This window comes from Papaver somniferum, chromosome 4 (genome assembly GCF_003573695.1).
Source record: "Papaver somniferum cultivar HN1 chromosome 4, ASM357369v1, whole genome shotgun sequence".
Lineage (NCBI taxonomy): Eukaryota > Viridiplantae > Streptophyta > Magnoliopsida > Ranunculales > Papaveraceae > Papaver > Papaver somniferum.
Window position 1 is genome coordinate 95,643,422 of NC_039361.1, and position 22,177 is coordinate 95,665,598.

General features: G+C 39.6%; 1 protein-coding gene across 1 annotated transcript; it reads right to left on the reverse strand.

The window, feature by feature from the left end:
- Nucleotides 1-3,152: 3,152 nt before the first annotated feature.
- LOC113272846 lies at nt 3,153-4,492 on the reverse strand. The gene is made up of 3 exons (XM_026522641.1): nt 4,331-4,492; nt 3,866-4,015; nt 3,153-3,692 (listed from the first exon to the last, which is right to left on the reverse strand). The coding sequence occupies exons 1-3, from the start codon at nt 4,490-4,492 to the stop codon at nt 3,153-3,155; spliced, it is 852 nt and encodes a 283-aa protein (XP_026378426.1).
- Between the last annotated feature and the right edge of the window lie 17,685 nt (nt 4,493-22,177).

Consider the following 22,177-nt stretch of genomic DNA (forward strand, 5'->3'; position numbering starts at 1 on the left):
TTATGAAGTTTCTCTCAATAATAAACAGCTTTTTATGGGTCACACATGTGTCCAGGTAGGAATGAAGAGAGAGTTTTGTGACACGTTGAATAGTAGGAGGGAAAAAACCTCCGAATAGTCTTAAAACCCACATCTTTTATCATTTTGAAAACCTTTTTTTTCTAACGATCTCTAAGAAAGGAAATCAATTACTTAACGAATGTGGGAATATGCTTACTTACCTCGTTATCAGTTCGACTTGCAGTTAGCACCACTCTCACATCATCCATAGAAACCTCTCCGGTCTTCAATCCTTGTCGTCATCTTCGTCTTCGGTCTTCAACTCTTGATGATAACTCTTGAATTTCGTAGAATCTTGACAATGTAACTCTTTTTCTTCAAATCCTTGTTGCTTGGAACTTCATTATAAATATTTCTTTTTCCATTAGCTTTATTGAAAGAACAAAACTAAAAACAAACCACAATATGATGCAACGATTTTTTTTTAATTACATATGTGACAAGAAAAATAAAGGGTATATTAATTAAATACACTTAGATTTGGAACCCTTCAAAAATACCCATATCACATTATAAATATACCCCTCCTCTTATAGATATACTTTATCCATTTAGAAATAAATTATTATGGTAATCTATTCCATATGATATTTTTCTTTATTTCAAAAAACAATAATTTTCTATCTCGATCACTCCATCACCTCCTCAATCTCCACCAACGGCAATTCACCACCACCACTACTCCACAACCATCGCCACCACCACCACCGCTTCACAACCATCACCAACATTCCATCATCACAACTCCACCACTCATCGTCATCGCTGCCACTACCGCCACCTCCATCGCGACCACCATCGCCTCCAAATCCACCACCATTGCCGCCAAGTTGATAACGAAATTGAAAATTTAGAAATATGTTAGGTCCAGATTTTTGTATCAACAACCGAAGTTGATCCAGATTTTTGTATCAACAACCGAAGTTGATCCAGATTTTTGTATCAACAACCGAAGTTGACACCAAATTTTGATGTCAACAACCGAAGTTGATATCATATCTGTTGTCAACAACCCAAGTTGTTACCAAAATTGAAAACTCGGAAATTAGTTAGGTCAAGATTACGTGTCAACAACCCAAGTTGACACCAAAATTTGGTGCCAACAACAAAAGTTGATCCCAAAATCTAGTGGCACCACCACCTCCACCGCCGGCATCACCACCAACACCATCAGCATGTGAGATAATAAATAAAATGATTTTCATCTAAACTTTTATTAATAGTGAAAAGGTTTTATATGATTCAAAATTAAATGAATTACATTTTAGAAGACGAGGGGTATAATTATTGATGGAAAAGGGTATTTGTAAATCCATGAAAAATAGGGGTATTAATAAAATTTCCACAAAAATGAATTAGATACAAAATGATAAAACTAGTAATGAACCTAAAGATTTTTTTTTTTTTTTTCGAGACAAGAGAAAACAAATACAAATGAAGATAAAATAAAAATGCAAGTACAAAGGTCATGGCGTAAGTACTTTACCGCTTGATTCTTCATAACTTGTATGTCTTGATATCATAAATTTCTTGAACTCTCATCTTGAATTTTCGCTCTTGTACATAAGTCTTCAACATGTAGAAATTCTTCTCCTTGTCTTGTTGCTTTACTTGAATCTGAAATATGCTCATATTTGTACCGTTGCCTGTAAACCTTGAACGTCTTCAACTTTCCTTCGAATTTTTGATGCTCCTCTTGTTGATGATGATGGTGTTTCTATGGACCTGTTGGTGTAGAGAGATAAAGTAGATGGTGCTAACTGCGAACAATATTACAAGTGGTAAGTAAGTTAGCAATTCGATGTCACCATCATGATTCATAAAATAGCACTCAAGAGATCAAAATAGTGCTTCCATTGGTGGGAGGTTGGGTAGCTCATCATTCTACACGGAATTAACGTACGGTAACACACACTCTAAAAGCACATATTTATACACGTACAAAGAATTGAAGGCCGGTGTCTCACATGATGTAACAATAGGTAGTCTCCACTATAGGGAATCACAAATCTAATACCGAATTCAGTCTGCACCTCATTTTCCAATGGCATGGTTAAATCCAACTTTAACTCTCAAACAAGCAAGAAACCCGATCAAGTTATCTGGCATCTTTAAGTTCAGTCACTCTTGTGAGAATTTCGATGTAATCTTAGCGACATGTGTACTACGTGACTCTAAACTAACTACAGTTTGGAGTTTTCATGCAAATATTTACAAAAAAAATGAAAAATCTATATGCAAAATACTCCCCCACACTTAAACTTCACATTATCCTCAATGTGTAAAACTGAAAAATCTGAATTATGACGTAACATCATATAAAACGCAAATACTGTACAAAATGGTAAGGAATTTGGAAAAACTCCATTTCACAAAAGTTGTTATCTACGTGTTTTCTACACATTGTCTAAAGGGCACAGTGTTTCGATAAATGGTCTGATAGTTATGGTCTGTGGACTGAACTACGTGCAGTCTTAATTTTTCTGACGAAAAGATATCATAATTTTCTTATAAAATAGATTCCGGACTCAATGAAATTAAACATGGGGATGCAAATATGATATTAAAACAATAAAACAAAAAATAAAAGGGTTTAAGATACAAAACTTATGGGTTGCCTCCAATTTAGCGCTTGGTTTAAAGTCGTCAGCCCGACTTGGCAATCTCCTTACTACTCCAGAGGGAGCAAATCTTGAAACTCAAGGGAGTCTACATCCACTTTTTCGCGATGAATCTCCCATAATTCCTTGTGCTTTTCCTCATCACCCAAGTAGGGATACTTAAAGTGGTAAGGAGGCTTAGGTTCTAATTTGAGTTCCTACGCAAAAAAATATAAAGAAATTTCATCTAATCGGCCAAGGTATATAAGTAGAAGTATCACATTGGAATTTCTGTTGTGGCGCAAAAACACCACAATTTTCCAAGAATTCAGCACCCAAGTCCACGTCCAAAAGTGGTAAAGCATGGTAGTCTAGCTTACTCCCACTATCATCAAACACCTTATGATCTAACGAATCAACAACCTCAACAGAGAAAACAGAGTGGACATCACTTGGATACCGCATTGCTTCAAAAATATTAAAGCGTATAATTTATTTATCAAACTCCATAGTAAGTGTCCCACTATCGACATCAATATTCGTCTTTGCAGTTTTCATAAATGTTCTACCAAGAAGTAATGAAGTAGACAAACAATTGTCTCCATTCTGCATATCCACCAAAAAGAAATCAACCGTAAAGATCAGTTCATTCACTTGTACCAAAACGTCTTCCACGAGTCCCTTAGGATATATGTTAAACTTATTAGCTAATTGAATGATAATACCTGTCTCTTTTAAAGGTCCTAGGTTCAAAGAATCATAAACATCGGCGGACATAACGCTTACGGAAGCTCCCAAATCAAGTAAATCACGCTCAAACCTCTTGGTACCAATATTAATTGGCACGGTGAAACCCCCAGGATCTTTGCACTTTGCAGGCATCTTCTTAAATAACATAGCAGAAGCACTTTCGCCCACCTGAGTGATTTCATTAGGAATCAACCTCTCATTCTTTGTACACAAATCCCTCAGAATCTTGGCATACCTGGGTACCAATTTGATGGCTTCAATAAATGGTATGTTGAATTGCAGCTTGCGAAAAATATCCAGAATCTCATTATCTTGAATTTGCTTCTTAGACTTCGCAAAACGACTAGGAAAAGGAGGTGGTGTGGTAAAATTAGGAATCGTGTCCTTAGGTTGGCAACGGTTTCCACCTTGAGAACAGTTTCCACCTTTACTTCCTCTTCCAAGTCGTGACTAACCTTTTCTTGTTGTTTTGGCTCTTCTGTTTGCTTACCACTCCTCAAAAGCACTGCATTAACATTGTCTCTTGGATTCACAAAAGTTTGTGATGGCAACTTTGTCGAAGTCTGTGCTTTTAGTTGATTAATATATGTAGCCAACTGCCCCATCTGTTTTTGCAAGTATTTTATAGACATATCATGTTTTTGTATAATTGCATCACGGCGCTGAGAGTTTTCATCTTTCTTTTGCATCATCATTTTCATCATATCCTCTATATTTGAGCTTTGGTTATGTTGTTGAGGTTGAGGCTGTGATTGTGGTTGGAATTGTGATTGTTGAAAACCACTATGTCGTCCATAAGGATTAGGAGCTGCAGCTTACTGGTTTTCAAAGCTGAAATTGGGGTGATCTTTCCAACATGGATTATAGGTATTAGATTAGGGATCATACCTTGGCCTCTAATTAGAAAATAAAGCATTAACCTCAGCCTCCTCTTGGTATGGTGGAGCTACCAAAGAAGCTATACGATGAATTGCCTTCTCAATAGTACTCAACCGGTGCTCTGTATTTGGAGAATATCCATCGCTAACTCTTCTGATATTAGAGTTGTTTCTGGTGTAGAATTGTTGAGCATTGGTAGCCATATTCTTAATCAAACTGGTTGCCTACGAGATTGTCTTCTCAGTAAGTGAACCACCGGCAGCTGCATCGATCAAATTCCTCTGTTCTGGAAGTAATCCTTTGTAGAAATACTGAATGATGAGTGTTGAGGATATATTATGGCGTGGGAAGCTTGCCACAACCTATTGTATCTCTCCCAATATTCATACAGAGACTCCCCAAACATCTGTAGAACGCCACTAATATCCTTTCGAACGGATGCTTCCTTGGAAGCAGGAAAATACTTCTCCAGAAATAGCTTCTTCATCTCAGTCCATGTTGTAATACTCCCTCCTAAGTCTGTCAATGATAACGGTAAGGATTGTATCATAGGCATATCTCTGTGTGAGGTTGCATGCCTCATACTTGTCATCGTGTTCTGGAACTGCTGAAGGTGTCGATTTGGATTTTCACCTGGATGTCCCTTGAACTTTGGTATATGATGAAGTATATTCGACTTCAGCTCCACTAGGTTAGTGATTGTAATGCAAAGTGGTTGCGAATCTAAGCATGGAGATGTCAACTCTCCTAAATTCTTCTCCTGAGGTGGATGTGGTGGAGGATCTCTCTCGTCATCTGTATTAACTATCTCTTCTGTAGAGGGTTCTTGTTGCAACTGCCAACGTGCTTGTAGTACTGTTCCCTTGCGAGTTTGAATTCCTCACCTCAGGTAATCCCAATATTTCGGTGCCAGAGATTAAGTACCTGAAACCACAAATCTAGAAAACGAAAATTAAAACAAAAAGGAAAATCTAAAAACAAAATAAAACTAAAAGAAACAACTAAAGCTACTGACTGCTCCCCGGCAGCGACGCCAAAATTTGATGCGTGTCGTAGGTGCACAAATTAATTCACTTATATTCTAATTTACTAATGAATAATATAGTACCAAATAAGATTCACTCCCACGAAGAGAAGAGAGTTTTAGTTGTCAAAAGTGTCACAATGGAGGTTTTTGTTTTGGATTAAAGCAAAATCAAAGCAGTTAAAAATAATAAAGTTGCAAGCAATGGAGAGAAATATGATCAGGAAATCCTTCTTCGTCACTAAATCTTCATCAAAGTAGCATATTCATCTATTATTTATAAATCACAGATTATTACGAACCGTAGGAAAGCAGGTACGCTTAGTATCCAAATGCTATCTGTATGAACCACCTTGAGGTTCGCTTATAATATGTAATTCAGTCGAATGCCTTAAGGTTTTGTTTTGGGGTCAAAACTGATTCTGCCGGTTTTGGTAAATTTGGGTGTGCCGCCGAGAAACGAATCTAAACCCTAAAAAAATGCACTGCACGAGAGTACTTTAGATTCGAGAGATCAATCTGTACAATCCTGGCCTAAACCAATAAATGTCCGTTTCAGTCTTGATTCGGTCACAAAGTGAAGGAGAAGGTTTGATCTTAGGGAGGAAAGCGAAGAAGGTGTTGAGATCAGAATATTGAATTTTGAGGGTGTGGCTGTTTTATTACTTTATCAGAATTTGGAATTGGCTTGAGGAATTTAAGCTATCAGTTCTTTTGTGTTTTATGGATACTGTGATGTTAACCAAAACTCTCTTGTTGGTCGAAATAGGTTAGAAACCTATTTATACAAGTCATTGAGCACCCCTGATCTCGTAGGAAGTGGAGACAGTAAAGTATTTGAGAAGTGGGGTTGTGTAGAAGCGGTTTACCATCACGTTCCCATTATGAGGGGAAACTATTCAACCTTACACCCCCTATTCTCTTATTGCTATTTAACCGTTCGCTCTTTCCTGACACTTTCTTGTAATGGACGCATTGCACACCGCACGCTGTAAACCACCAGACCAATACCCTGATGAGTATCCCCCAGTGTGTGACATGTTTGATGTCTCGAGTGTTTCTTGGGAAAATGTGCAACAAGTTATGAGTGGGTCTAATGTGTAAGACCTCGTTATTCTGACCAATCGCACGCAAGCTAGGCGACATAATGGCATAGTGGAAAAGTGGCGCCTATGGCATAGAGGCGCAATGACGCCTGCTAGTGGCATAATGGTAAAGTGACGCCTGCCAGTGGCATAACGGCAAGGAGGCGCCTACCAATGGTATAGCGCCGAAGTGGCGCCTGCTATATCTTGGCATATTGGTGTTAGATCCAAATATGGCTTAATGATATTAGATCTACTTGCCACATCGAACTTAATGCCTAGGTGATGCTATTTGGCATGAGGCGGCATAACCAAATTAGGGTTTGGCATGTCAAAGACCTAATTAGTGTGTGCATCTATGTGGGCGCGATATGGTGGCATTTGGATAAATACTGTTGTGGCCATGTTGAATAAAGAAATTATTGCAAGGCCATAATGTGGGAGAGACTATGAAGGCGACGACCATTAGGTGTTGGCGCGGTTTGGCTTTATTTAATGCGCGTGACGGGTTTAGAGCGGCCTGATTGGTCGACGGAAATAGGGGTCGTCAAGCAGCATGGGGACGGCCTCATTCTAAATCCGTGTGGTGCATTTAAAGCGACCTGATTGGTAGATGGGAAGGGGGACGGAAAGCAACATGGGTACGGCCTCATTCTAAATGTGTGTGGCGCATTTAGAGCGACTTGATTGGTCGATGGGAAGGGGTCCGACAAGCAGCATGGGGCCGGCCTCATTCTAAATGCTTGGCCACAGAGCGTTGCACGTTGAGCGGCTGGCTTCGCTACGGAGCGTTACAGGTTGAGCGACTGGCTTTGCTACGGAGTATTGCAGGTTGAGCGGCTGGTGTTCCTCGTGCTGGCGCGCTGCTGGTTCGATCATGGAGGTTGGTGCCATGGAGCATTGGCGCCGCGGGCCCAGCTGCCTTCTTCCGTGCATGGTCCAAAAGGAAAACCCTCCTCTACTCGAATTCCTAAAGTTTTATGCATATAAAAGGGCGTGCTAACTTCCTCTCCTTTTATTATTCGCTCGTCTGCTTCTTGTGTTCGTTTGCAGCAGCTCGATCATAGGCGTGCCAATCGTCAACGTCAAGGTAAGTTCATCTTGTTTTCGTATTTTAGCTGTGAGTGTAATATCCGTGAGTAGTTGATCAAATTTGGACATTTAGCTCGGTGTTAATGACTTTCTTTGTTAGTGCGTTAACGACAACAAAGCAATCTCTAATAGTTACAATCAGCAGCAAGGCGAGCCAGGAGAACTCAAGGTAGGTGCTCTTTTCTATTCTGCGCATGTAGCCACCCAACAGTATCATCGATCTTCTCCAGAATGTGTAATAAGGTTCTGACTCCAGAAGAATGAGCATCTAACCTCTCTAGTGGATTTCAAAATTTACCAAACTGCATTGCACTCCTGGGATGGATGGATGAAATATATACTCGGCAATGATCATGTCAGGGCTAATCTTGGAGAGTGTAGCTACGTTTTCGACCCGTCCTTGACTTTAAGTTATTTGGTGTCTGGAAGGCTTATTCTTTCCATTCTGATTGCGATGATAGTATGTTATGGATGCTTGTATGGTCAAACTCTTCTGGAGCCATTGGTGAAGTATACAAGCTGAGAGGCGTTCCGTCCCCGACGTGCTGCTATCAAGTCTTCAAGGAATTCGTTCCAAGCGACATCTTTTGAACCATCTTCTGAATCTTGGACTGTTGTATGGAATGTGATGCAATGAGCAGTCCCCGGTTACATTTTTGTATGGTCACTAGAGTAAATCCGATGGCGTGACTGGATTGTGAATATACTTATGCGGCGTACTTTTGCAGTCTTCGATCTACGTGTACAGCTTAATGTTGAGAAATTACTGCGGTTCGTAAAGCATTGACAGTGATGATACTTATATTTTCAATAACCTGGTTGAGGGACGGGAAGGAATCCTGTGCTGGCAGTCCCCAGGTGTAGTTATCCTGAGCCTATTTTCTCCTGAAATGCGTACTTCCATTGCATTTGATGGTAATGTGGTTGACAAACTGATGAAGGAGATAATCCTTTGGATTCGTCACTTATTAATCAATGGGCGGGAGTTGCACTTGATAGATATGTATTGTATCCAAACTTTGGGAAGCCCATGCATCCCTTCCATAGAAAATTGGAACTCTAGAAACATAGGAGATGTGGTTGTTGATGCGCAGCTCCGTGCAGTCCTTGGGTAGTGATAGGCACATTTTTGTGTCTTATATAATCTCAATGGTATATATTATTAGTGCTCGATTTTATATTTATTCTGGCTTTTTATGTCCCCGTAGGTATTTTGGAGAAATAAGCTTTTGCGGCGAAATTGGCTCGAAAAGCGGTTTTTGTGCTCGTGGGAGAAAATTACTATACGGAATCTCATTTTGGATAAGGGGTAACCTAATTACTAAGGGGTGACCTATTTCCAGGCAGCTTCTAAAGGGAGAAAGCATAGGATAGGGGGACACCCACCTTCTTCACGTTTCAAATTAGAAATATTGGCGGGAAAAGAGACTTCGCATCTGCAGATTTTGGACGTGAAGCTTTGGGAAGTTTTAAAGAGATTCAACACCGGAAATTGATTGGGCTGGACTTCTCATGGCTATACAAGTTTACTAGAAGCAATTGGATCGATCGAATTGGGCTGGAATGGCCGGAAAAGGGAAACAGAGGTGAATAAGTAAATACGGCTATGTGGATTTGTTTTAGGAAATTCAGAGAGAATAAAGACCTAAAATTCGTTCCAAAGGTACATATTCTATCTAAGGAAGAGTTTGATATAAGTGGGAGAGCTCAGAAACGAGTAAAACAATTTCTGGAAGGAATTATTGTCGTGACTGCCAAGGAAGGAAAGAAGAGATTTTGATGCGATTTGGGAAAGATTCAATGACCCTTTTATGTATAAATAGGATGCTTAGGTCCCCTAGAAGAAGGAACGGAGAGGTTTGGGGTCGACAGGAGATCTCAGGAGGCGAGAATCAGAGTTGCAGGAAGTTACGTCTCTGCTGCTGCTGCCATTGAAGAGCACGAAGAACACGAAGAACAGACTTCCAAACACAGTCGTTCTTCTACAGTGAAAAGGACAGACGTTTGGCAGTCTTAAAACAACAGAAACAACACTTCAGTTTTATCGTTCTTTTCTGGACGCCTTCTTTGGGTCGCAGAGTCACTGATTTTATTCTTTTCACTTTTTTAATCAACTTTTGGGCTATAAACATGTATTTTAAGCAAGTGATTAATATGAGGAGCTAAACCCCAACACTGGGATGACAGAGGAATCCCTATTTCACGCATGTGGTAATTCTAATAATTCTTTTATGACTATTTGCATTGATTTTTAATCGATTTATGATTTTTATTGAATGGGTGTGATTTCGTTTGATGGTGTATGCTTGGTCTATGTATTTTTGATACATCATGCTTTTGATTTACAATCATTACTTTTCAAAAATCTACTTTTTTTCAAAGAATAAGAGTCCATATTTTTAATATTTGATCTATAATTGATTGGAATTATTATTTGAATCACATGAATGGAATTTGGTGGAATCCTGAGTCTCAGTCTCTCTCGATATTCGTGACAACCTTGTGAATATATTTTTAGTATTTTTATTCTTAGTTCTTAAAACAAACCTTTACACAATCCGAGTTGAACGAACTTTACTACCACTTTCAAAACTACATCAGGTAGGCGGCACTGAAAACTGAGTAGGCGATGTGGCAGGCATGATGCGGTTGGTATGTGTGGCTTGTTGAGGCGTCACTTTCCTCTTTGATTCTTCACAGATAACAACGCTTATGAATGGCTGAACCAAATATTGTTTGTTGGTCAGGCGCCTTCCAGACATGGAGGTGATGATATCCTTACGTTACGTCCTTGAAAAGTGGCGACCTTGTTATGGCTATAACTTTTTGGTTGACCGTGTATTCTGAGCTTTGACAGTGAATGGATTCCATGTAGAGCCTCAGTCCCCAAGTGTGGTTTACATGTTTCTATCTTTGTAGTGGTTGTTGATATGGTGAAGCTCTGGATGGTATCAACAAACGAGCAATAAAAGTTATTGGCAGAATCTTGGTTGGCTACGATCACGATCCTTGACAGGGAGGAGTGTAGCGGCTATGGCATGATCCTTGGAAGGAAGGAGTGGCGGCTATGGGAACGATCCTTTGCAGGAAAGAGTGGCGGCTACGACACGATCTTTGGCAGGAATGAGTGGCGGCTACGACACGATCCTTGGCAGGAATGAGTGGCGGCTACATCACGATATTTGGCAGGAAGGAGTGGCGGCTATGGTACGATCCTTGGCAGGAAGGCGTGGCGGCCACGGCCATGGACTCTGGTAACACGCAAGTATTTTCTCGTACATTATGGCCCAAAAGAAGGATTCCTCCTTTTAATATAACTCATGTCCCTGAGGTTATTTCTTGTTATCCTTCTCTTTTCTTATTTAGGCGAAGTAGCTCTTCCATGATTCTCTGCATGCGGAAGCTTTCCTATTGTTGCTTGCCTACGACCTTGGTGTATTGACTTGATGAAAATTTCAGATTCTTGTCTCTTTTCCAAAACGGACGTAAAATCTTCGTCCGATATCGGAATGAGGTGATTGACCTCTCGTTCTTTTTCTAAGAGGAAAATCTAACTTTTGCGAAAAGAATTTATTCATTCGGAGTGTGTTTGGTGGGTGAAAAGTACTTGACACTGAGAATTCAGAACTTTCCAGGAAGAATTATGTAGGTTTTCAGCTGTCACGTAGTCGAGAGTTTCGGCTTCTATTTATAGCTCATTCATTGGATTAACGTGCCCTCTTGGTATGTTGTATAAGACTTCCACGCGAATCGTTCAGTATACATCTCACCCCCATATTCTTCACCAATTAGTGCCAGCTTCAGTTCTTCCAGAGGGAAGTGTAAAAGCGTTTCTGATAGAGTCTTTGCAAAATGACCCGTAACCTTGCTGACTACATGCCATGTCCTAAAACACTTTTTAATGAATGTTTAGGTTTCTCTATGGTTTGTACTTCAATCCCATGCTTGGACCATCTTTTGCTAATTATTGGATATTACCGTGGGTGACGCTGCTAATGAGGTGTCTCTCTTTGTGAGTTATCTCTTGATATGTTAGCACCAGCAATATACTTGGAAATCGAGGGCTTCAATTATGGATCTCTTGACATAGTCCTCAAGATGCCTGTTGTTTTGCTGGAACATCATGTCCAAGTCTTTAGGGTGATTGGCTCAGGAATGAAGAGATATTTATGGTGGGGTACATCACCATCTGGGACCGATCGGAGGTTTTGTTCGGCGCGTTGTTTTTGTACCTCGTGTAGGATTTTTTGGTAGGCAGTAAATTTGGAGAACTCTTCGAGTCATAACATCTGGTCATACTCGTATTCCTCCTAAGTATTCCAGCGATAGGAGATATGTTCTTCAATATTACCCGCTTCCCTGGGCAAAGAAAATATAAGAGACGTGGGTCCTTTTAGTGCAGCAACTTCTTGAATCTCCTCTGCGTGAGGTCATCTTGGATGCGGATTCTTTCCTGGAATGATGACGCGTGCACCATTATCTTCTTGAGGCGGCTCTATTAACGTGTCGGCTCCAGTACATCTGAAGATGTCATGGGATTGCTCTTGCTTGGATTGGCCTGCTTGCTCTTGCTTGGTTTGGAATAATAGGCGAACCCCTTTATGATGATTTGAAGATGCGTCAAGCCTTCTTTGCTACTTTGTTTTCGTGATCTCTGCAGGTACCTTTCTAGGACTCCACTGATGTTGAGATTTGTTGTTGACTATCTCCATATTGGAACAACGACTATGTGAATCTTCCCTTTATCTCTCTGGCGTGGATCCCGACGACATTAATATTAGTGATAACTTTGAGGAATTTCCGGCTTGCTCCATATAACACTTATGGTGTTGGAGAAAAGGTGGTTGCTCCATCCTGATCTCTTGAGAAGCCATTGCGCCCTTCTAAGTAGTAGTCACGTCTTCTTGTGGCGCCACGCGGATTTATGGTCCTTTCATCTCGGAAATTTACTGGTGCACGACTATCCAAGGCATTTCCAGTTGCATTACTTGAAAAAACATTTTTGTGAAGCGAATAGAACACCGGAATTGAAATTGGTTGTTGAACCTAAATTGAGTTTAATGATTGAATTGGAACTAAGATCCACCCTTTTGGAATTGAGAAAATGGAATGAATCCTGAGAAACTGATTTTCCAACCGAGAGATTAATCTCCCACTGTGGTCGCCAGTTGTTTTGGGGTAAAAACTGATTCTGCTGGTTTTGGTAAATTTGGGTGTGCCGTCGAGAAACGAATCTAAACCTAAACAAATGCACTGCACGGGAGTACTTTAGATTCGAGAGATCAATCTGTAAAATCCTGGCCTAAACCAAGAAATGGTTGTTCCAGTCTTGCTTCGATCACAAAGTGAAGGAGAAGGGTTTATCTTAGGGAGGGAAGCGAAGAGGGTGTTGAGATCAAAATATTAAATTTTGAGGGTGAGGCTTTTTTATGACTTGTATCAAAATTTGGAACTAGCTTGTGGAATGTAAGCTATCAGTTATTTTGTGTTTTCTGGATACTGTGATGTTAACCAAAACTCTCTTGTTGGTCGAAATAGGTTGAAAACCTATTTATACAAGTCATTGAGCACCCCTGATCTCGTAGGAAGTGGATACAGTTAAGTAGTGGAGAAGTGGGGTTGTGTAGAAGCGATTTACCATCACGTTCCCATTGTGAGGGGAAACTGGTCAACCTTACACCCACTATTCTCTTATTGCTATTTAACCGTCCGCTCTTTCCTGACACTTTCTTGTAATGGGCGCGTTGCACGCGGCACGTTGTAAACCGCCATACCAATACCCTGATGAGTATCCCCCATTTTGTGACATGTTTGATGTCTCGAGTGTTTCGTGGGAAAATGTGCAACAAGTTGCTGAATGGGTCTAATGTGCAAGACCTGGTTATTCTGACTAATCGCACGCAAGCTAGGCGGGATAATGACATAGTGGCAAAGTGGCGCTCGTGGCATAATGGCAAAGTGGCGCCTGTGGCATAGTGGCAAAGTGCCAGTGGCATAACGGCAAGGTGGCGCCTGCCAATGGCATAGCGGCGAAGTGGCGCCTGCTATATTTTGGCATATTGGTGTTAGATCAAAATATGGCTTAATGATATTAGCTCTAGTTGCCATATCGAACTTAATGCCTAGGTGATGCTATTTGGCATGTGGCGACATAATGGCCTTAACGAAATTACGGTTTGGCATGTCAAAGCCCTAATTAGCTATGTAGCCGCGATATGGTGGCATTTGGGTAAATACTGTTGTGGCCACGTTGAATAAAGAAATTATGGCAAGGCCATAATGTGGGAGCGGATATGAACGCGACGACCACTAGGTGTTGGCGCGGTTTGGATTTATTTAATGCGCGTGGCGGGTTTAGAGCGTCCTAATTGGTCGATGAAAAGGAGGGCCCGCAAGCAGCATGGGGCCGGCCTCATTTTAAATGTGTGTGGCGCATTTAAAGCAACCTGATTGGTCGATGGGAAGAGGGCTGGAAAGAAGCATGGGGACGTCCTCATTCTAAATGCATGTGGTGCATTTAGAGCGACCTGATTGGTCGATGGAAAGGGGACGACCTCATTCTAAATGCGTGTGGCGCATTTAAGGCGACCTGATTGGTCGATGGAAAGGGGGCCGGAAAGCAGCATGGGTCCGTCCTCATTCTAAATGTGTATGACACTTTTAAAGAGACTCGATTGATCGATGGAAAGGGGGCTGGGGGGCCGACCTCATTCTAAATGCGTATGGTGCATTTAGAGCGACCTGATTGGTCGACGGAAAGGGGGCCGACAAGCAGCATGGGTGCGGCTCATTCTAAATGCATGTGGCACATCTAGAGCGACCTGATTGGTCGATGGAAAGGGGGGCCTTCAAGGGGAACATGGAGCGTGGCCATCCGGCTACAAGTGGTGCCTGCTAAGGAAAACTAGCCAGCCATGTGGCGCTGCCACGCCTCCTCTTGTTGCTGCTTCTATTTTCCGTAGCTCCTCTTTTTATTTCTTGCTTTTTGATTGCTCCTACTATTCCATGGCGGATTAATTTCCTACCTTACCTAGGTTTGGTATTGACCAATAGGGTTCAAGATATTGCACAGGGCGCAAAACCCTAATTTTTGCAAATTAGTTAGGCGGAAAACTTGAATCTTGTGAGCTATCACAAAATTGAACAAATTTTGTGTGTTGACACAAAATTCTTTTATTCTCGGAAAGCAGTTAGCGCGTCTTCTGATTGAGCTTTTCATTAATTTTGATACTTCGGGAAATTCATGCTACTCAGCTGCGAGTGAACACTAATTGTCATGTCATACCAATACGAAGGGTTCAGCTGGGGAACATGGAATAGAATAAATACTCATAAATTTACAGAGTATTTGGGGTTAGTGCTACACGCACCATTCTGGATAAATTTGATATAAATATACTGAATTGATCAATATATGTGTAAGTAAAGAGGTTTGGGCACTCATCACTTTTAAATGGCTCAATCTTCTTTGCAGAATGATGGCGCATCAAATACAGGGTTTTAAAATTTTAGCCCTGAACTAAAAATCATCATCAACAGGTTTATGAACTTAGGTTTGATCCTAGCTGTTAAACTCAGTACGCTCGGCCCACTTACTAGGGTTGTTTTTACTTGCGATTGCTCCACAGAATACCTCTGCCAGGTTTCGCAATTTCTACTTGTGTAAGAGTTATTCAACAATTACGGATATCCTAACTCAATACTAGCATTAGATTCACTAATAAACTGACTTAGTTGGCCACCTAAACAATTTATCAATCAATCATAAAATTTTATAGTAAAAATAATCAATAATCATGTGAAGAATTAAAATAGATGTATATGCTGAATCAAATCATGGATTAGAACTAGAGTTCATCCCCAATCACTAAGAAGTTTAGCTACTCATGGGATTAGAAAAACCCATGAGATTCATATGATAAAATAGAAAAGAAATAGTTACGGTGATGAATCGCTCCAAACCCTAACTTTTCTTCCTTGTGTTCTTTCTCTCCAAAAGTGTGATAAAAGATTCAAAGATATCGATTAGGAAAGTCTCTTATATAGTACCCAAGTGATGATGCAGTCGTGCTCGAATCCCGTGCAAAGTAGGTTTGTAAGTTGCAAAATTTTCCTAGGAAATTCACGTCCAAATCTGGTCGTGTGCAAAGAGTACTTAAAGTAGCTATTGGGCTTACATAAAACTGGTGAAATCCAGTCCATTTCTTATTAATGGCTTGTCAGTTCCATGGAACTCAGGGGCGGAGCCAGCCCATTGCAAGGTGTGCACTTGCATCCCTGCCAAGCTGGCTCCAAAACCTAATTTTGGCTCAATTAAAGGTGTTTTGTTATTTATAAGCCTAATTTTGCTTACTTGCATCCCTAAAAAAAATTGCAACATAAAGTGAAATTTTGCACCTTCATCATTGAAATCTTGGCTCCGACCCTGATGGAACTGACAGCCTATTCCTTCAGAATTTCCACGGATAGATGAGCCTCGGTGAAAAATTATTTACCCTGAGTTTTTATTTTTCCTCCGTCAGAATCACGGTCACTAAAGCCACCGTGAGTTTCCAAAGTCCCGGGATTTTACTTCTCGACCAAATCTTCCTCGTATACCGGGGTCTCCGTGAAAATATTTTTCTTCTGGATTTTCCTCTTTCTGGTATGTTTCCCTCGAACACACACCACTCCGCGACTTTCCATTATACACATCAAGATCAACCCTCTCTATTTTATCAGTTCGAGTTATTCTCCATTTGCCAAACAGACTCGAGCTTCATTCTCATCTGTAGCATCTCATCATGCCACCAGCTAACTTCTCCTTCGATCTTCAATCATCTTCATAGCAACAGCAGGCCATCACCTTCCAGCACCTAGCTTCATCACTACTACGGCAACATCATCAGTTTCTCCCATGTTCAATAGCCAAACTGTCAACTCCATTATACTCTTCAGCTGAACATCAACTCTCGTTCATTATTACTGCCAGCATCAATCTTCTCTACCAGTTACCATCACTGCCGTCTGTTAATGGAAGCACACTATCCATCAACGGCTTTCCCTGTTATTTACTCTCGAGCTCAATCTCAACAACAACTCCATCTTCTTTATCACTTCCAACAGCGATTGACATCTTCCATTCACCACCATTATTCATCACCGAGAGAGCCATCACCATCAATAGCAGCGTCAACTGCCAGTAATAATCATTGTCAGCATCAACTCCGTCGCTACTAACATCTTCACTACCCCTTCTTAGCTTCTTCCTAACATCACCAGCAACAACCAATGATCATCAGCTCATCGTCACTATCCCATAACATCAGTTCATCTCTTCTCCATACCGTAGATCCCCATGACAGCAACCATACTATCCCTTTATAAATTATGTTCCATTGTCAGTCTTACATAACTGACAGTTCATATCATTTTATGTGGCTTCCCTGAGTAATTCTTCCGGGTTCTTTTAGCAATTCTGTGCGCTCAGAAATTCGGCAACATTGACTTGCTTCGAACGCCGATAAAATCTTCATACGATGTCGGATTGACCTCATTCTTTCTCCTTTGCCTTCGCCTTTTCGTCCTCTTCGAGATGATATCAAGGACTTCTAGATTCGGACGAGTTCCTCTTGGTATTTGGCCCTTTTCCATTTATATATAACTTCTTTTATTGCACAATTAAGTGCAAATTCACTTTTTTGGATGATTTACCTAGCAAAGAATAAGTAAGAGAAAATATGAGTAATATACAATAATTCGCAAGAATATATAGCAATTACTAGCATGGATTTGACACTAAATATATGCAAAATATGCACTTAACAAAGATCCTAATCATCACTTGCAAAAATTTCATCATGTTGTGGCTAGTTTGAAGCAAGCAACTGTAGATGTCGATATGGCTATGATGACAACCTTTCCTTTCTCCCTTATAGATTTTGCAGGTGAATGGTTCTTTTACTTACCCCTGGGATTACAACCACATGGAATGAGATGAAGAAGTTATTCCTTGAGAAGTATTTTCCGACATCAAAAGCAGTATTGATCGCAAGAAGATTTGTGGTATTAGGAAAGTATTCGGGGAGATTTTATACAAGTATTGGGAGCGGTACAAGAAATTTTTAGCTAGCTGTCTACACTATTAAATATGTGATCAACTCTTCATTCAGCATTTCTATGAGGGCTTGCTTCTTAATGAGAGACATTTGATCGATGCCGCAAGTGGTGGTGCATTCACTAACAAGACTATTGCGGAAGCTACAAGCTTGTGAGAGAACATGGCTGCAAACACGCAGCAATTCTACACTAGAGGTGAATGGTGGTAAGGAAAGTGAATGAAGTTGGCGAAACTTCTCATTTGGAACATAGAATGAGTAACATGGAGAGGATGATGCAGCAAATGGTCACAGTAATAATACCATCATACACCGAAGAAGTAGAGCAAGCAAGTGCTATGTACCAGAATCAGCAAAGGCCAATATATGATCCATTGTCTAATACTGGTTAGCGAGATCATCCAAATTTCAGTTATGCTAACAAGCAAGTTACAGATTTTAATCCTAGCTACTTTAAAACAAGGTACCAATTCTTGTAAGAGAAATAAGAATTTCAAGGAAAGAGTATATATGACAGGTTGAACTTTATTGTCAACACAATGGCGCAAGATAACCAAAAAACAGAGATGGCTATGAAAGGAATTCAAACACAATTTGGTCAACTAGCAACTATAATGATCAAATTGGAAGTACAACCAGCTAGAATACTTTCTTCGCAACCACTGAATCCCATGGAAAATGTCAATACTGTTGAGTTACAAAGTGAGAATCAAGTTGAGCAACCGGAAACATCATTGGAGTCCCATGATCCTGAATTATAGAAAGAAGACGACAGAACATCTCATAAACAAATTCTAACTTTGAACCTCTTGTTTCTACTTATGTTACTCCTCTACCTTTCCTAGTAAGTTTCCAAAGTCGACAAGCAGATGCAATATAGATAGATTTAATACGTCTCCAAGAAGATCAAACTGAACATTCCACTAATTGAGGTGATAGACACATTTTTGTGTCTGAATTGTCCTCAGTGTCTGTATTGTTAGTGCTTGATTTTATACTTATTATGGTGTTTTTATGTTTGTATAGGTGTTTTTGGAGAAATACGCTTGTGTGAAAAAAATTTGCTCGAAAAGTGCTATTTGGACCCTCAGACAAAATTACTAAAGGCACCCAGGCATCCCAGCTGTTAAAGGCGCCCATGTTTTGGATCAGGGCACTTCATCCTCTACATTTCAAAATTGAATTTTGGCGGGAAAAGGAGTTCTTTGACTGGCATAATTATGGTTCACCTTTTGGACATGATTTTATGAGACTCAATAGCTGTAATTGTACCGGAAGACTTTGTTGGGCCTAACAGGCTTGGTTTGGGTCTCTGGACGGATTGAATTTGGCTAGTTAACTCGTGTTGAAGAAAACAGGGCATACGTGTATGGGAGGATATTATCCATTAAACTCGAGAAGATTTGGGAGATTTTTCTCGCTCCAATCAGTTGATATCAGCCTGTTTAATCGAAACAGAGATGGTAAGTCTTTTGATTTCGACTAAATATGGCTAGAATGTGGAGTGGAAGAAAAACATGGTATATGCACGTACATGAGTTATTTTTGGAGATCTTCTGTGTATGGCGCGTGTCTGGAGTGAGTTGGACTCCTTCTGATTATATTTCGAACGAGATTGGAGTGCGTTGACAGCTGACAGAAGCATGCAGAGAGATTGAAAAGGAAACAGTTCTCGTATTTTGCAGAGGGAGTAATGGGAGGATTATTGACAGTTATTTCAAGAGATTTGGAGGTTGTGGGGTTATAAATAGACGCTGGGAGTCATAGAAGAGGTTACGAAGTGATTGGAAGGGAACATAGTGAAGAAATAGAGAGATACAAAGATTTGTTGTTGCTGCCATTAGAGAAGAACAAGAAGAACAATAGAATGCACAGGGCAGTCATATTTTCTAGTGTCTTTTTTTTTGAATTTCTGTAACACTCAAGCTGCAACATTTATCTTCACTGTTGAGATGCATATAGTAACAGCGATTTCTAAAACATCTCATCAGCGTTGCAGGTCACAGTTTTATTATAAATCCTCTTTATAAGCACCTTTTTGAGCAATAAAAATGAATTTTGAGCGTGTTTCCAACATGATGAGCGGATAAAAGTTCCCAGTGACCAAGGCACCGGAGGAAACTATTCACTTACGCGTGATTGGTGATTTTCTTTTAGAATTTCAATTATTATTAAATTAATTTAATTCACTAAGATCAAGTAAATGTTTCTATAAGATGAAAAAAATGGTTTTCTTAATTAGTTGTGAATCAATTTGATGTCTTATGCTTAGAAATCATTCTTTTGATAATTCATGCTTAAAGATTACAATTTAATGTTTGGAAACCTTACAGATTATAAGTGAGTTAATGTGAAAAAGAGCTTAATAATAATTCTTGAAATATTTTTTTTGTCAACCAATCAGTTAAAGGAATAGTGGAATCCGGAGTCTTGGTCTAGTTTTAAAATCTTGATATCACTTTGATTGAGTTTTCTTTTAATTTTAGTCTTAGAAATTTAGTTTAAAAATCGAACCTTCACAAGTCTTATGAACCTATTTTCTACAACACTATTGAAATCCTATCATGAGGTTATAAGAAAAGTTCCTCATTATGCAAAGTTCTTGAAGAAATTGTGCACTAACAAGCACAAATTAACCGGTAATATGGTAACGAGTGTGGTATTCTTCGGCATATCTTCAAAAGAAACTCCCACCTAAATTGAAGGACCCCGGTAGTTTCACCATACCATGCACAATTGGTAAAATAAGATTTATAAAAATTTTATTAGATTTAGGAGCATCTATTAATATTATGACTGCTTCAATTTATGAATCTTTAAATCTTGGTCCACTCAAAAGTACCGGGGTATTTATTCAAGTTGCCGATGAACCTCACGTTTACCTGAAAGGAGTTGTTAAAGATGTTTTGGTGCAGGACAATGAGCTTATATTTCCTGTAGATTTCTATGTTCTTAATATGAGTGATGACAATTCATCCTCGTCTACATCTTCACTGTTAGGTAGACCATTGATGAGAACCGCTAGAAGTCAGGTTGATGTCTACGAAGGCACCCTGACAAGGGAATTTGACGGAAGGTCTACAATTAAACATATTTTAGGTGATGAGATATCCGGGTGATGTGCACACATGTTTTACTGTTGAGGAGGTTGATGCTGGCTAAGGATGTGTGCGAGTTGAAAATCGGGATGACGACTTTAAACCAAACGCTACATGAGAGGCAACCCACTGGTTTTGTATGTCTATATATATATTTTTATTTTTAATTCTATTATCTTTTGTTTTCTCATTCCGCATATCATTTTAAAAAATTTCGCCTTGAATTTTACTTTGGGGACAATGTAAAGTTTAAGTGTGGGGGAGTATTTATCATATAAAGTTTTTAGCCTTTGGTTAGCTTTCTCTTGTGTAAGTACAAAAAAAAATGCATGATAAACTCCAAAGTTTAGAAAGTTGTGTTAATTCAGGATAACACTAACAAATCTAAGTGGAAGGAAACATCTTGGTTGTAGGAATTGAGGTACCCAAACTAAAGAGAGCTCAGGTGTTCGAAATAACATGGTAGTTGCCACCGTATCTCGGAGTCATCACCATCTCACGTTCTATTTTTAATTATTTATTTGCAAATTTTATATGTTGATGTCGCCGCCGGGATGAAGTAGAGTGATTGGGATATTTTTTAAAAAACAATTACCAGACCAATCAGACCAATAAAATAAAAAGTAATAATTGATTGACACTTGGATAGAAATTGTGTATTCTCCTTATCTCCGTCGCCTAAGCAAGCGTGGAATGCATGATCCACGGGAGTTACCATGTAATCTGCCGACAACAAGCATGTGCTTGGATCCAAAAAATCTAATCATGTTGCTAATCCTAAAAAAAAAATTATCATTATTTTTATTCAATAAAGAAATCGACTATTGGCCCCCTTGTATATACCAGTTGAGTTGATCTAGAATTAGGATTATAGACCGTTGGGATCCTTGTATATACAAGTTGTGTTGATATTAGAGTTAAGATTCATACAATATCTTAATCTATTAGGATTCGTCTTGGAATTAACGTCAATTCGCAAACCATCTATATTTATATCCATCTTCTTAATCTATGCATGTGATTTGTTTGATTTGACAATTGATGTCCATCGTGCGACTATCTGAGTAAAGCTTTGTTGAATTGTAGTATGCTTGAATGCAAACTCGTGTACACCAATTGGATTTAAATCATGGTACTTCCTCTCATATCTAATGAGAGTATGCCAAATAAGGAGATTGTTTAGTATCGTTCCTAGATTCTACACGGGTAGATGAGTATACCTCTTGTAAATCCTCACGACCATAACTCGTCCACTAAGGATACCGAAGGGTTCAAAGGTGAAAAAGCGGGGGTCTAACAACCACACCCTATATTTCATTTAGGCAATTTGTATGGACTAACTCCAATATAATTCCAAGAGAATCAACTAGACAATCAGACTCAATCAAGGAAAATATATCCAAGAGTTATATCTCAATTTCTTAAATCAATCTGCAATCGAACAGATAAGAATCTATGAGCCGGATCAATATGAGAAATAACTTAGATGGTA

What these genes read in the sequence shown, in the direction of transcription:
- LOC113272846 (XM_026522641.1), bottom strand. Translation starts at nt 4,492, where the DNA reads ATGGCTACCAATGCTCAACAATTCTACACCAGAAACAACTCTAATATC. An exon ending in CATACCAAGAGGAGGCTGAG is followed by an intron (nt 4,016 to 4,330) that starts GTTAATGCTTTA and finishes TTGCAAAAACAG; the next exon opens with ATGGGGCAGTTGGCTACATA. An exon ending in AGCCAAAACAACAAGAAAAG is followed by an intron (nt 3,693 to 3,865) that starts GTTAGTCACGAC and finishes ATTTTTCGCAAG; the next exon opens with CTGCAATTCAACATACCATT.